Source organism: Marmota flaviventris, chromosome 11 (assembly GCF_047511675.1).
Source record: "Marmota flaviventris isolate mMarFla1 chromosome 11, mMarFla1.hap1, whole genome shotgun sequence".
Taxonomy (NCBI): Eukaryota; Metazoa; Chordata; class Mammalia; order Rodentia; family Sciuridae; genus Marmota; species Marmota flaviventris.
Genome location: NC_092508.1, coordinates 86,110,863 through 86,127,320, shown reverse-complemented (window position 1 = coordinate 86,127,320; position 16,458 = coordinate 86,110,863). Strand labels below are relative to the sequence as shown.

Genomic DNA, 16,458 nt, shown 5'->3' with positions numbered 1-16,458 from the left:
AGGGATGCTATAAAATGATGGAACATTTATATTTCAAAGTTAGGAAAGTAAAAGATTTTGAGACCCAAATAAATATTTGAATCAACAGTCAATTGAAAAGGAAAGGAAAACAGTCATTAAGATAGGAGAAATAAGGAAGATTACCAATAGTTTACTTTTATGAACAAAAAAAAAAAATCTTAAAAAATAAACCCAAGCTCAGGTTGTGGTTCAGTGGTAGAGTGCTTGCCTAGCATGTGTGAAGCACTAGGTTCAATTCTCGGCACTGCCATAAACAACTAAAAATTTTTTAAAAATAAATAAGTCCAAGAACAAATGACAGTGGAATATAAGAAAATATTTCCAGTTGACTCTTACCTAGACCTGTACTGTCAAATATGGCATTTCCTTGCCACATGTGGTTCCATTATGCAACCTAAATAAAATTCTGTTACTCTGTGGCATTAACCACATTTCATGTGCTCAGTAGCATCATATGTGTTCACTGATGACTGGTTTGGACAGTAAATGTAGTACAGAACATTTATATTTTATCAGATACTACTTAATTTGAGGAAATGAAGAAGCCAAGAAAGGAAGAAGAGGATATATTATATTTTAACTTTTGGGAGATCTTTAGTAAACAAAATTTTAATGTTGAACCCACTTACACTCCTTTTAAAAAATAATGACTAAAATAAACACATAGATAAGTCACAAAACATTTATAAAGTACAAATAAAATATAAATGTTGAGAATATGTAAAATGATAACATAATTATAGATTATAAATAATAATAACATAGGAAGTGGTAGAGGAGAAAGAGGAAAAATAAGTGTATTAATTTCTTTCTTATAGAACAAGGTAATTTGATATATTGAAATGGAAATAGACAGATGTAACTAATAATGAAAACAAAGAAAGTACATAAATAAGTGGTAAAAATTATGAATGCATCAAGCTCTTTATCTTTACTGATAGGTCAATAAATACCATTAAAAGTGAATAAATTAATATACAGAAATATGACACATTATCATAAATGAGCAACAACAAAGAAAGTGCAAACAGAACTGTTACCAATAACTGTTTTTGGAAAAACAGGTTGGGGCAAGTAGTTCATTATCATTGGATATTCTTCTATGTAGCATGAAAAATATTGTCCCTATGATAAAAAAAAAAAAAAGTATTTACTTTCAATGATTGTTATAAAGTTACACAGGTATTCTGTAGAATAAAAGCATTCTTGTTTGATGAACAGAATTATGTCAATTCTTTCCTATGGTAATCATTTTCAAGAAATGGTATGGCTGTTGAAGGATGGGAATCTCACAAGAAATAAGCAATTACTAAATAAAGCTGGCACAAAGATACAGCCTAAACTGCAGCCATTGTATGCAATGAAATGTAGAGTAATAATTCTATCTTGTACTTTCAATTGAATTTGAAGTGTATTAACTGATTAATCAGCAATAAGTGGTTGGAAACACTTCTATTTAGAGAAGGAATAGGTCTGAATGTCCCAAAAGTTACTCCTGATATTTAGCTCTGAATTCAAGCAGGATTTTGGAAGAAAAGAGAAAGAAATGTGCCTCAGATACAGGGCAGTCTCAGTGGTCCTTGCCAGGGGAAAAATCCAGACGTCCAAAGAATTGCGAGAATGACTCGTCTTGTGGTAGCTCTGGCCTCCTAGGAATTAGGAAGCACCATAAATTTCAGGAAAGGGACAGTTTGTGCAAAATTCCCAGCCCACATTTGCAGACCCAAGAGTTTCAGATGCACTTTGTCGTGAATCAGAAAAAAACAATTAGGCTTCAACCAGACTCAAACTCCACATCTCCATTGTGTGTCCATTAATTCAAACTACCAAGAATGCTATCTAATCCAAGGTGTGCAACTATTTTTATCATGCTCATTTGCATTGTCAAAAAACTGCCCCTCCGTTGGTCAACTCTGCACACAATGTTGGTCTCTAAGATTTCTTTTTGGAAAGTGTCTAAGATTTATGGTGGGAATTACTTATGACAGCTGCATTCTTTCCACTGAGCTTCAACCACCATTTGGTTTAATATCTCCTAATTGTGTGTCTATCCTGTCTAAGCTTCTTCAAAAGAAAAACGAGAGAAAGACTTTTTAAAATCCCCTACAGCAACACCCAGTGATTTCTGCCAATGGTAAACACTATTTTGAAACATAAGAAAGTCAGCTGATGATGAACAGATAAATGCTATTTCGGTGAATGTGGATTTCTTCAGAGAATGTTTCATTAATGCTGCTAATGACAGTCTGGGAAAAAATGTAAAATAACTTAGATTTTTTGTGTCCCAGAGTATTTTTAGCATAACAGGCAAAATTTCTGTCAACATTCACAGTCATGTTATTTTCTTGAAAGAGGTAACTCTCAAAGCACAATGTTGGTACCTTGAAAACATTGCTCATTTAGAAATTGTTCAAAGTCTAATTATATTTCCAAAATAAGTAGTTTCTAGTTCAGCAAGGATAATGTGGTCATGAAAAGGATGTCCAAATCCACCAATTTACATTGGTTTGGTTTGGCATAACTTTCAAAGTTCTTGGAATAAAAAAGGACGACACGTGAAGAATTGTAATTTGGATAACATCCCCAGGACTTTGGGTTTGCCATTTTGTCAGACACTCAGGGAAAAGGTAATCAATGTCAAGACTGAACCTATATAATTTATAATTGCTTAAATTCACTGATAAGTTCCAGATTATTTTGCAAAATGTAATACCCTCTTTTTTAATATCTACTTTGTCGTTTTCACTCTATTTATGTAATTTAAAAAGCATGATAAAGGGATCATGAGCTATTCAAAGCAGGAGTCACTAATGTCAGAGATGATTATCATTCACAAGATGGATAGTGTTGATATCTCTGAATCTGAAGGGCTTGGAAGTTGTGTCAAGTTAGATTCATATTGCATCTAATATGTTTTACTTTACTCCTCTTACTTTCTGGTTTCTATCTTAAGCCACAAAGCAGTTTCTCTGTGACTCAGCTCTATACCCACAGTGGTGGCACAGGTTGGAATGACCCTCCCTGTCTCCATCACCAGTGCTCCCTTTTCCTATCCCAGAAGAAAATTCAGTTATTAATTTAGGATGATGTTGCTTTCTTTGAACAGCATAGTGTTTTCCAAATGCTCATATGTAATGTATCCAATCCACACTACTCTTTCAAATGTTTTTGATTATTGAAAAGGAAAAAAAAAAAAAAAAAAAAACCTCTCCTGAAATTGACTAAAGACTAAGGAAAGTACTTCTTATTTTGTAATTTAAAATTTGTGTAAGAGAAAAATACAGGTTTTGGATACTGAAAATTTGGATACTGAAAATTTAGTTTACAACTTTAAATTACTTGAATTTTAATAGCATTTAAAGTACTATTGCATGAGTCCTAGCTTTAAATTACAAATGCTCTTTATTTTATACCTTATATAAAGGGATATATGAATTGAAATTATGTTTAAGTAAGATACTGATTTGCAACAAAATATTATGAGAATTCAAATAATTTCACTTATCAGTGACCTCACATAATGGCTTAGCTAATTACCAAAATGCAAATTAATTTAAAAAGAAGCATTCAAATTTTTCACTTTATTGTAATAGATATTAATTGACTTTTCATCTGTAATCATTATCTTAAATAGAACTAATTTAACTGATTCTTTTTTCTTGCATATATAAGGATTACTCATGCAGAGTACATAGACCCATACTGTCCCTTGATGTCTATTTTCTAAAATATCATTCTTCTCTAAATTCCTTCAAAACAATTGATTACCTATAGGAAAAAATTAGGGAAATTTGCCTTTCATCAAACTTTAGTTGTTTACCTGATTGTGGTGACATGTAAGTGGACATTGTTCACCTTTCTTGGTTTTGAATGATGTTTGACTACATGTGGATCCAAAACTATTCCCTAAGGCCCCAATTCCAGCATCATGAACTTTTCTCTATATACTATACAAGTCCAATGAAGTTGATTTTAAATAATTCCAAAATATTTTCCTCATTGGCTATATGTTCAGAAAAATTAAGAGGAAAATATCTGAAGGGAACACATTTACTTAAATGACAGTAAGTTCTCCAAATTTATATAATGCTTACTACTGTGAATCACAATAATTAATCATGGTGCTATGCCACCTCCCCAGGAAGTGTGACAATGGCCCCTATATGGGCTGGGAATCTCATCAGGGCCTCTTAAGAGTCTAGAGACATCTAAGAATATACACTCCTGACATTAGAGTTATATTATCAGCATTTCTTTCAGGCAATAATAGTGTCAAATAAGAGTTTCTCTTAAAATTTTCCTGTTTCTTAGTCTTCCTGATAACTAGGTCATGAAAATAACTAGATGCTATAAATAGGTGTGTCTAAAACAAGTTGTTGAATATCCATATCCACTTCCAGGATAATTCATTTTGATGACCAATTCTAATAATAATTTGAAATTAATATCACCATTTTGGCAAGGGTTTTATTTATTGGTTCCTCCATAATGTAACAACACATTACTATTGTATAGTATAAGTTATTCAACTAATTATATGCTTTAGTCAGCTTTTTTGTTGCTGTGACTAAAAGACCCAACCAGAACAACTGTAAAGGAGAAAATGTTTATTTAGGGACTTACAGTTTTAGATGTCTCAGTCCATAGACAGTCAAGTCTATTCCTCAGGGGCCTAGAGAAGCCAGAAAATCATGGCAGAAGAGTTTGGTGGAGAGAAGACTCTCACCTGGTGATCAGTAAGCAAAGAGAGACTCCACTTGCCAGATTCAAAATACATAGCCCAAAGCCACACCCCCAACCACACCCCTCCCGCCTTCAGTAACCATTTAGTCAATCCTGTTAGGGGATTAACCCGCTAAATAATTGACTCCTAACCCAATAATTTTGCCTCTAGGTCTTCTTGCATTGGCTCACACATGAGCTTTTGGGGAATACCTCACATTGAAATGGTAAAATTTTACATTTGAGTATGATTTTTATTCTATAGTTGAAATAATCAGACCAATCAATGTGTGTCATGCTATAGTGACAAGGAAAAGAGAATGGACTGGTGGCTAGGAGTATAGCTCAGTTGTAGAGCACTTGCTTTGCATGTGCAAGGCACTGGGTTCAATCCCAGTACCAGAGAGAAAGAGAATGGACTGGAATGAAGAAAGAACAAACAAACAAAGGAGGGAGAGCAGGAAGAAAAGAAAAAGATAAGAAGTTAGGAAGACAGAAGAAAACAGGGAAAAAAACTCACAAAAACCTGGACTTATTTTACTTGTTCAAAAGCAGAAGACAATATACATATACCTGGAGGTTCTCATTCCACTGGTTTAATTCCTATATTTTTATTCTAAATAAATCTTAAATGTGCTATGTCATCCCTTGTTATCTATAGCTCTTTTATGGCTCAATTAGAGTCAAAAGTTTTGATGATTAACTGTCAATTAATTTTATGATTAGTTTATTGGTATTAAAATGTTGAAGATTGCTTAGGTTAGGACACAGAAATTTGTTTTATCTGTGAGAAAGAGAGATTTGATGGTGATTTATTGCTCTCTTCCTTCTCAAATTTACTTATTCATATCATCTTGGTTCTTATGTAAGCTAATATAAAACATAACCTTTTATTTTCAGGTCTAGATGCTGATGGAATATATCGAGTTAGTGGCAATTTGGCAACAATCCAGAAGTTAAGATTTATTGTCAACCAAGGTAAAGGATATTTTTAATTTGGACATTTCCTTCTGTAATCTCTAACAAGTCTTCAGACTCTGTACTGTGGGCACTATGAAGAGATAATGATAAAACCTTTGAAGGGAGAAAGGGAAAGTTGAAGAAATTATTAAATTATCACCATAGAGGTAAAAGATAACCACTGACTTGTAGATAAATAGAAAAGAGAGAAAGACAAATTAATAATTAATGTGGAATAGATACCAAGTGGAAAAGGGCAAAATAAAAGTTGGGAAAAGAATAATCAAAAAAAGAAAAATGGGATAAAGAAAATGTGGTATATATGCACAATGGAATATTACTCAGTCATAAAGAAGAATGAAATTTTGGCATTTGCCAGAAAAAATGGGTGGAACTGGAGACTATCATGCTAACTGAAATAAGACAGTCCCCAAAAAACCAAAGGCAGAATGTTCTCTCTGATATGTAGATGCTAACCCACAACAAGGGAGGAGCACATTAGAACTTCATTGGACTAGACAAGGGGGAGAAGGTATGGGAATAGGAAAGACTCTAGAATGAATGCAACATATCTATATGTTCTACTATACTCTACTGTCATATAAAAATAGTAAACACCAAATAATTGCTCAAATTTGTATTTATATTCTGAATCTTAACCAAAATGAAAATATCTCCCCCAAAATTAACAGCTTCTAATAGACACTTAATATATGCTGATGAATAGAAGAATGAATGAATGATGAAAATTCAAGAGTGAAAATCATGTTAGAAAAGTATTTAATCAATAAGGACAAAGATGAAAAATTAGGAAATGTGTATGTTGTCAAAGAGTTACATATTAAAATAACAAGATACCCCTACACACCTATTAGAACAGCTATGATCTGAAGCACCACCAAATGCTGACTAAGATGGAGAGCAACAGAAAATCTCATTCATTTCTGATGGAAATGCAAAATGGTGCAGTCACTTTGGAACATAGTTGGGCAGTAAATACATTCTTATCATATGATCCAACAATTTGTCTCAGATATTTACCCAAATGAGTTGAAAACTAATATTCACATAAAAACCTGCACACAAATATATATTGCAACCTTATTCATTACTGTTAACACTTGAAAGTAGGGCTGAGGATGTAGCTAATTGTTTGAGCAATTTCCTAGCATGCAGGAGACCCTGGGTTCAATTCCACATCTCTGTATGATACTAGAGTTGTGGAAATATATCACCTTACGTTTGTCAAGAACCATATAACATACAACACAAAAAGTTAACCTTAATATTAACTATGGACATAATCAATAATAATACATCACTATTTGCTCATCAGTTGTAACAGTGACCCCACTAATATAAGATGTTAACATTGGGGGAAGCTGATGTAAAATTGATAGTGTATTATGGTAACTTTCTGTTCTTTCTACCCAATTTTTCTGCGAACCCAAAAATATTTTTTAAAAATATTAATGAAAAAATTGAAAATTAGGAAATGAAAAATAAGAAGCCCAAGACATCTTAAAGTGGTGTTAGAGAAGCTCATATGTTTTATAATAAGATAAATATGATAGAACTCAGAATTTTCTTATGCTCTTGCCATGTTATTTAACTCCTTTGTGCCTCTGTTCCTTACAGTGAAAACAGTGGGGATGCAAGTGCCTTGAGGATATTTGTGAACATACAATTAAATAATAAATATTATATTTCCTTAGTAACATGACCAGTTCATATTAGTTTTTCTTGCACTTAAAAATAGTCAGTGGATTCTTCAGAAAAATTTAGAAATTCCTCATAATCTGGCTTTGCACCCAACTTCCAACTAGCCAGCACCAGAGGATCCCCTGATCCTCAAAAGCCTTTGTGGTACTTTTATTTATTTGTTTATTTATTTATTTTGGTGGTGGTGGTGGTGCCAGGGATCAATCCCAGGGCTGGTACATGCTAAGTAGGCACCCTGCCTCTGAACGATATCTTTATCCATTTCACACTACACTCCTCAGCTCGACTCCTAAATTTGCAACCATTATATTTCATAATGCCTTTGCATGCTTTCTTCCCTTTGCTTTCAGTATTCTTCCACCTATTCTTTTTCATCCACATACATAGGCTTCCTGCCTAGTAGAATTCTTATTCTTTAAGATACAGACTGTAAGCATTTTCCATCCAGAATCCTTTAGCCTGGGATTCGTCTCTGGGTTCCCATTACACTGGATGGTTGAATTTACAGTAGTGTATTTATATCCAGCATCTAAAATTCCATCTAATAAAAGATCTAATGCCACAGATCTTATGCCATTTTGGGGGGAGAGAATATAACGAAATATACTTAGTGTTTATATTCCAGAAACACTAAAAAAAAAAAAATCCCAGAATAAAAAAAAAGATAGGATACTGGTTGAAATGTCCATCTTTTCTACAAATTTTCATAAAAGGTTAAGACTTGAATTGTACTTATATTTTCCCCATTACTAGCATTAAATCTCAGGGCCTCCCAAAAGGGATTTCTTAATTAGTATTTGTTGAACAATGTACAAGTGTAGTAGGTAGAAGCATTAAAAATGCCAAACATTAAACTCTCCATTAATTCTACTTGGGTTGAACCACCCAGTTTGGATTGTAGTACGTTAGGAAAGCTGCCCCATGATTCTTATTTCTCAGAATCTCTATAACTGAGAAGTTCAACAACTCTGCTATTGAATGCTTGTCTTTTGGAATTTCTTTCCTTCCTGGGAAAAAACACAGAACTAAACTTTACCTTATTTATTCAGATTGGTCCCATTGGACAGAATGAGAGTGCCACTTCTTTGGGTAAAATTGAGATAAAATAGCCCCAGCTTCATTTTTGTTCCTGTTTATAACCAGCTAAAATCATTCTTATAATATATTTCATGCTGAAACCATATCCTGATTGGGATTCTAGACAGCTGGGCAACACATTTCTTCTACTAAGAAGAAATCTCAAAACAGAAGCCCTGCTAGAAACAAACACTAGTTGCATTTCCTGCCTTAAAAAAAACTATTCTCAGCAGTTTGAAAAGGAAAAAAAAATCTGCAATGAAAATATGAAATCTGTCCATCTCGTCTTTTGCAGTCCAAACTTCAGCGTCCTCTGAGGCTATGTAACTGCTCATGTTTCCATGAAAGTTGACAATGTAAAGCTGGACAGAGTCCTGAGTTGGTATCTGGTAGCAGAGAATTGTCAGTAAACTGTCTCCCTGGTTTATAGCACTGTCAAAATGCAACACATTCAACACAAATTATGCTACATCAGGACCTTTGATACCAGTGACTTTGTCCAAGTTGTGCTGTGGAGTTTTTTGAATTAAATGATAAATGAAATGTGCATACCAGCCCCTTTCAAAATTTGCTAATTAGATTATCCTTTAAATGAATCTTCTGGAAGGGTTTCATAAACCTTGTGACTAACACCATACCTGCCCTTCCAACCACATGAAGGCTTTAATAGTAGACGGACTTAGAAGAGAACCAGTGCTAGGAACAGAGGCTGCCATGTACATTGTGGCTGTGTGTATGTGTGTGTGTGTGTGTGTGTGTTGGGGGTAGAAAGATGAAATAAAAAGGCAATACAGTGATAACTCCATGAAAAGCATAAAGCACTTTGCAAATGGGATGAGCACATTTTTGTTGTCTAAGATGGAATACAAATGATATTGAAATACCCTCCTTGTAGCAATACCTTCTTGTCTCCTCTGTGTTCACCTTACTCAATGTTCCTTTCAAGGAGGCTTTTATACATGTTTTTTAAATATACGTGTTTTTTTAATGAATAAGCCCTACCCACTGTTAGACTAGACAAATGAAAACTGACTTTGGAGATTTTCAAGAACAGTTGAATTGCAATTTGCATGTTTCACTAACTTTCTTGAATGCTATAATCATCAGCAATTCTAAATACACCAGTTGAGTGATTCAATTTGTTTTGGTTTTCTGTTTGACTCATGAAATCAGAAGGGATTAGATACCCTTAATTATACTTCTAGATCAGATGATATACAAGTTAAGTCCAAATATATCACTTTTGAGAAGCATTTCCTAATTATAAATAGTGATGATAATAATTATTATTATAAACGAAGCTAGCATTTTCATAATGTTTTATGTATCAGGCACTGTACTGAGTACTTTACATGTATACTTTAATAGTGTCTTCAGTGACATATATAGTTATTCTCTTTTTTTAAATGGAGAAACTGAGGCTCAGGTGTTAAATAGTGTCCTAAGGTCATACAAATATAAGCAAGAGAGCTAGGAATGTATCTTGGATCTCTGACTAAGGACCTGGGCTGCTTACCACTTCTGTGACTCTTCTCTTCCCAATCATTAATTTTTTATTACACTTTTTTAAAAGCAGACAGCAGTCTTTTCATGCTACACATGTTGGTTTGTGACTTTCCATTTCCATCCTGCTTATTGATATTGGTAAGTGAAAAGTACTACCATTAGAATTTGGTGAAAATTGTTCAAGAAGAGAGATAGCTGGGAAAATACCAAACATTATAGTTATGAAGAAGCCTGGCACTGCCATTCCCTATAGGGATTTGTGTATTTACATTTAGACAAAGAACCAGTACTCAGTTCTAGCCTTGTTGAATGGCATCGAGTATTCTCGGTTTAGTGGGATGAGGGTACATTAGCGAGTAGTCCTCTGCCTTGTTTGTTGAATTTGGTGACAGCTTTCAGTGACATTTTGCTGATGTAACTCTTCTGCTCTATGCAAGCATCCCCCAAAGAAAATGGTCCATGACCTTAGATGTCAACCTGTCATCAGCCCATGTCATTACGTTGATTCTTCAGAATGATCTGTGACCTCCTGATGGTTTTCTAGCATGGTACTTCTGCAAAGGACAGACTTCAGAACAGAGGATGCTGCATAACTGTGTTGAAAACTTTTGACAGTAGGTCTTGGAAATCCCACCAGACTGAATTCCCCCTCTTCCCCATATCAGAACTTGATTTCAGCTGCTATCTAGGCTTATTGCCCAAACTCGAAATTCAGTTCAGATTCTCTTTGGTATTACTTAAACTTCCTCTTTCCTCTTTTAAAAAAGAGACAAGAGAGATTGGCAACCTTTTTGGAAAATACCAGCTATGAAGCTTCCCAAGCCTATGAGCCAAAGGGAGAGCTATGAAGCACTGCAGGAAGGATGGACTGGGAATTTTCCAGACTGATGTTTTTTAGCACACAATAACAAATATTCCCTGTCACTGTTTGCCTGAGCTGGAGGAAATTACTTTTTACCAGTATTTTAGACCTGTTTTCCATAGATAGAAACAAAATGTAGAGAGAGACTCTTAGGAATACTTTTCATTTTTCCACAGCAGGAGGAACAAAATGTGTAAATACCATACATCTACATACTCAAGAATCTTGTGTGTGTGTGTGTGTGTGTGTGTGTGTGCTCATGCATGTGCATTTGTTGCTTTAAGTGGAAGGGAGTATGTTTTAATTAATTTACAGTCTTATATTTTGCCTATTTTTGTCCACCCATATTTTATTGACATAATAATACAAATTAGATCTTGTCTCTAAGGGATAGATTTGCTTATTTTTTTTAACCTGCTAAGAATAAACTCCATTGAAAAGAAACTAACAGAAAAATAATTTTTGTTACCAACCGTATTTAAGCTACTTTTGTAGAGATTGGTACCTTAAAGCAAAGCAAAACATTAACTCTAGTAGCTATCCCTGTGCTTTTCATATTATTTGCAGCATCAAAATTGAATAAAAGAAAAGGAAAGTGAGAAAGAATGTGAACAATTGGCAGTTTCATCATGAAATAAGCAATTGGATGAAATAGAATAGGCTTTGGGAAAGGATTTCTAAACTTCTAGTTCTGTTCTTATAAAATAGCCCTGTACCAAGCCCATTCATTTTTCTATTACATCAGTTTATATTGCCCCCTTATTATTTTTAAAGCGAGTATTTCCTTAAGCCTACTTCACCCTCACCACCAAACACAGCAACAGCAAAACAAACTGTGTTATTTGCTTTATCCCATTCCGCAGGGCGGTTTTTGGTAAGTCAGATCATTGGTATTGCACCTTTTTGGCTTCCATATGACAAGATTATCTTTTAACAATGATTTATTTTTCCCATTAAAGCTAAAGAGATCACTTGATCATGAAAAGGCCAGACACTAACATCATTCAGGGCTTTGGAAACTTTCTTAGAACTCATTTTTCAGCTACATTGAGTCAGAGAGCTCAGAGTATTGATGGTAACACTGGTATTGCTTTCTAGCTGCTTAAGAAAATGTATGAGCAATAGAAAATAATCCTGAACACTGAGGTCAAGACAATAAGATTTTCATATTCCACACATTTATATACTTTCTAGTTTGTACATTATGTGGTATATTCCAATAGCAAGTTTATGAATCCTTTTATTTCTAATGAACACAAATTCTGGATACTCATTTAAAAAAATTATACCACACATTTCTTATGGATCATATATTATTATTCCTTACAAGCCAAGCCATAAGAAACTGACCTAACACCATGATGAAACAATTAAAGGCAGAGACCATTTAGTGGGGAAAGAACATCAGATAAGAATCAGAGGACTTTCTCCTTATTTTAATTCTGAGCTATTTGTAAGTCTAATAGAATCTATTTTAACCATTTTGAACTTCAGATTCTTCATTTCCAAAATGGGAATATTATTAAGAATGTGCGGACTATAAAAATTCAGTCAACATAGGGATAATTAGTATTTAATTAAGATAACAATTGGTTAAAAGATACAGGATCCATATTACTTAGTTTTCTAGTAGTAAAAATACCAAATATTAACCATCAAATGTTTTTTGCCTTCTACATGATTGAATTTTCTTTGATGGTAAGATTATTATTTTTCTAAAAAGAGAAACCATATATGAAAATATTGGAGGCTTCTTTCTACCAAGAGATTGATCTCATTGCTAACCAAATTCATAGGGCTTCTAGATTCCTGGGCACAAAACAAAAAAAATAATTTCCTTTGTTAGATAAGTTTTTGTTGGGGAAGAAGAGTATGTTCTACTGAAAGTTTAAGTCCTATTTCAGTTGTGGCTTTTCCATGTAGATTTGGCCATTGCCTCTAGAAATTAGATCACAGTTATGTAACTGCCAAACCCCAAGAAAATCTCTTAGAATATTTATGAAATTCCATCATCATTAGCATCATTATTATACCAAACCATCATCATCACCTTCAAAATTAATGAGCAGTTATTAAAAGCTAAGTAGGAATGCATACCAAGCTTATTTCTGCTTTAACTTCACTTTGTAGCACTGGTTCTTGACCCTGACTGAATATTAGAATTGTATTGCTTGTCTGCTGCTGTCTCACAATACCACTGCCAATTTAACTGTTTATAGCAATAAGAATTTATTATCTCACAGTTCCTGTGGGTCAGCAGTCTGGGCACAGCTCAACTGAATCCTCTGAAAGTTTCCAATCCAGGTGTCAGCCAGTAGTGAATCCTTGTCTGGGGGTCACTTGGGGACAGGTTCACATGGTTGCTAGCAGAATTGTGTTCCTTATGGATCATTTGGACTGAAGGCTTTTGTCTATTGGTAGCTCTTTTCCAGAGGCCTTACAGACCATCTCATATCATGGCAGCTTGCTTCATCAAAGCAGCAAGGGAAAGCAAGATTAGAAGCAAGACAGAAATTATAATCTTATGTAACAGAATCATGAAGGTCAGGTCCCATCACCTTTGCTACTTTCTGTTGGTTAGAAGCAAGTGAAAATTCCACCCACACTCGGAGGAAGGGGAGTATGCAAAGAATAAACATGAAGAAGTGGGGATAACTGAAGGACATCTGAGTCTGTCTGCCACAGCAATCAAGTGGTGGAGCTTTTCAAAAATAAATATTTTGATGCTCTCTCATAGAAGCTCCCAAGTAAGAAGTCCCAGATTGGAGCTCTAAATATATGCTTTAAAAGAGAAACTCTGCAGTGGAGTCAGGTGCACAGCAAGGTTTGGGAATCTCCTCCATAGCATCTTGCTAGCTCTGTTCAGGCTCTCTACTGGACACATGACTTACCAAGACTAAGATAGATGAAAGTGAATCAAATCAGAAATAGACCATAGATCCATTTTTTGTTAACCAGTTTTCTTGTGAGGGGAAGCTTTCTCTTGGTTTCTAATGTGACATTGTTCACTAAGTTCTATAAGCTGAGTCATTAATGTCAAAAAAAAAATACCATGGATAGAACAGATATGTTATTCATATGATTAAAATTATGTACATCACTGCAATCATTTTTTGGTTTTTGGTATCAGGATTGAATCCAGGGGCATTTAACTACTGAGCCACATCCCCAGCTCCTTTTTATTTTATTTTAATTTTTTTTATTTTGAGATATGGTCTTGCTAAGTCACTGAGGCTTGCTTTGAACTTGCAGTCCTCCTACCTCAGCCTCCAGAGCCTCTTGGATTACAGGCATGCACCACTGTGTCCAGCTGCAATCATTTTACAATGTGTAAATTCTGGAATAAATGAAAAGGAAAGATGTTTTACCTAATAATTTGCTGACAAAACTTAAGAGTAAATAACATTGAAAAATGCTGTACCAAGGCTGATGATAACTAATGTTCAGTTGAGAATCTATTTTATTGGACGGTGCCTCAAAGTTAGAGGTATTTCTGACCTCATAAGTTTGCAAGGTAGATAAAATTTGTCATCCACATTCTTCACAGGAGAAGCCCATACTTCAGAAAGATTAAGTAACTTTTCTAAGGCCACAGAGTTAATACATTAAGAAGCCAGAACACAAATCCATTTAAAACTTACTGAAAAAAAATATATATATAGCCTGATTGTGGGATTTACTTTATCATGGAAGAGGGGTCAGAGTGAGGTTTTTCTTCTCTTTAACATCAAAGAATCAATAACCACTTATTCTCATTATAATGTTATGTTTTCCTGGTGTCCAGCCTGTGGGAGCCTTTTATAAGAGAAAATTCCATTTTAAAATGCCCTTTTAATTAAGAATCCCTAACTCCCTATAAGTACATTGATGATGGAAAAGTTGATTCATTTGTGTATCTCCAACATAGCAAAGTGCCTGATGTTTCATATGGACTGAAAAAAAATGTGTTCCTAAAAAAATAAAATGAGAGAATGATGAGTTTCTAATACAAACCAACTCTGTCAAATGATTTCATTGGTACATTGTATTAGGTTCCATTTCTTGTATATTTCAGCAAAGAAATCACATGCTATATTTTATATTCTGTTTTCTCTCAGAGAGCTATAAATTAGCATTTGATGTTAGTCTTGATGTAAGAATCATGGGACAGAAACAAACAGTGAAGAATCCCATAACCCCATTCCCTGTCTCAATAAAACAAAGCTTCAGAGGAGTTAACTTACTTTTCCTCAACACAGAACATCACTAGCAATTAAACACATCAGATATTATCAGAAATAATGGTGTAACCAGACTTGCCATTTTACCCCTTCAAAATGCTGGGAATGACTTGTTAGGAAGAAAACTGGATTTGGATAAATAGCAATGAAACTATGCTGGTCTTGTTAACTCCAGTGCCCTGAATTTTGAAAGTATCTCTTTTGTTTTTGTTTTCACACAGGAAATCCCTGTTGCTAGTAATTACAGCTTTAATGACTCACATATATTTATATAGCACCTCTCTTCCAAGGTGCCCCACATACTTTTGTAACATTTCCCTACAAAGTGTGCTGCAAAAAGAAAAAGTATTCTCATCTTCTTAAAGCTCTTTCTATAAAGAAGGTAACAGTTTCAGGGATAGGAAGGAATTTTTTCAGGTCCTCATGAACACCCTGAAGATATATGTATCCAAAGTTTGCAAATGTCAGGGCTGAAGAATCAAATTAAGGTTTGAATGCCTTGGAGTGACAAAGACACCAAACCCCTTTCTTTTTTATGCTTGCCCACTGGAGAAGGAGTGGCCGGTAACCTTTTTAGCTTCCCTCCTCTCTGGGGATCCCAGAACAGCAGGATTTATATGGAGCTAAGAGGTGAGCTCAATAAAATAAGATTTTTATTTTACATCATTCATTTGGCACATATTTAAAGAGCTCTTACGAGGTGCCAGGCATTCGGTGGGATACTAAAAACACAACAATGAAAGGAATAAGCAATATTCCCAGGCACATGGAGCCTCCAACTTCATATACATTGCAGTCTGCTGGCTAAGAACACTGGTGACTTACTCAGTGTAAAGTAGTAAGAAAATACCAGGAACTGAAGGCCTCCCCTGTTCTGTTCCTGTCTTCTCTAAAATAGCAGAGAGATTGGTGGCAATGCAGCATCACCATCTTCTTACCATTTTTACTTCTCCAGATTGCTTTTGTGTGTGTGGCCTCATCACTACCTTCTTTCTGAGTGTCCTGTTCCGGCGTCTTCTTACCCTATTCCTTTTATGTTCTGGCCGTCACAATGGGCTCACTTACATTCCTGTGCTCAGAGTTTTGAAAACATCCCACCAATGTCCCATCAGCCTTTTGGGCCAGAGAATGTATTGTGATTAGATAGGTACCAACAGTACAGTAGATCTGTCCTTCAGAGAAATAGACACACTACTGTTGGTTTTGCTTTCTGATAAACGCATTTCTTGACACAAGTCTCAAGAGGAATTAGCTTCTCCACTCTGCTCCCACAGCATTTTGTACCTATGGTTTAGTACCGATTTTAGTTAATTTACAATCCCATCTCTCTCTTCCTTTCCACTCTGTTAGATGTTGCAGGGTGAGCTG

The 16,458-nt window shown here is 34.7% G+C and overlaps 1 protein-coding gene across 1 annotated transcript in view; it reads left to right on the top strand.

The window, feature by feature from the left end:
- Nucleotides 1-16,458, top strand: part of Arhgap15 (Rho GTPase activating protein 15) — a 630,363-nt gene that overhangs the window by 426,964 nt on the left and 186,941 nt on the right. Inside the window, exon 11 of the mRNA XM_071619213.1 lies at nt 5,644-5,721. Within this exon, the coding sequence (XP_071475314.1) occupies nt 5,644-5,721 (78 nt within the window). The remainder of the gene's footprint in view (nt 1-5,643; nt 5,722-16,458) is intronic.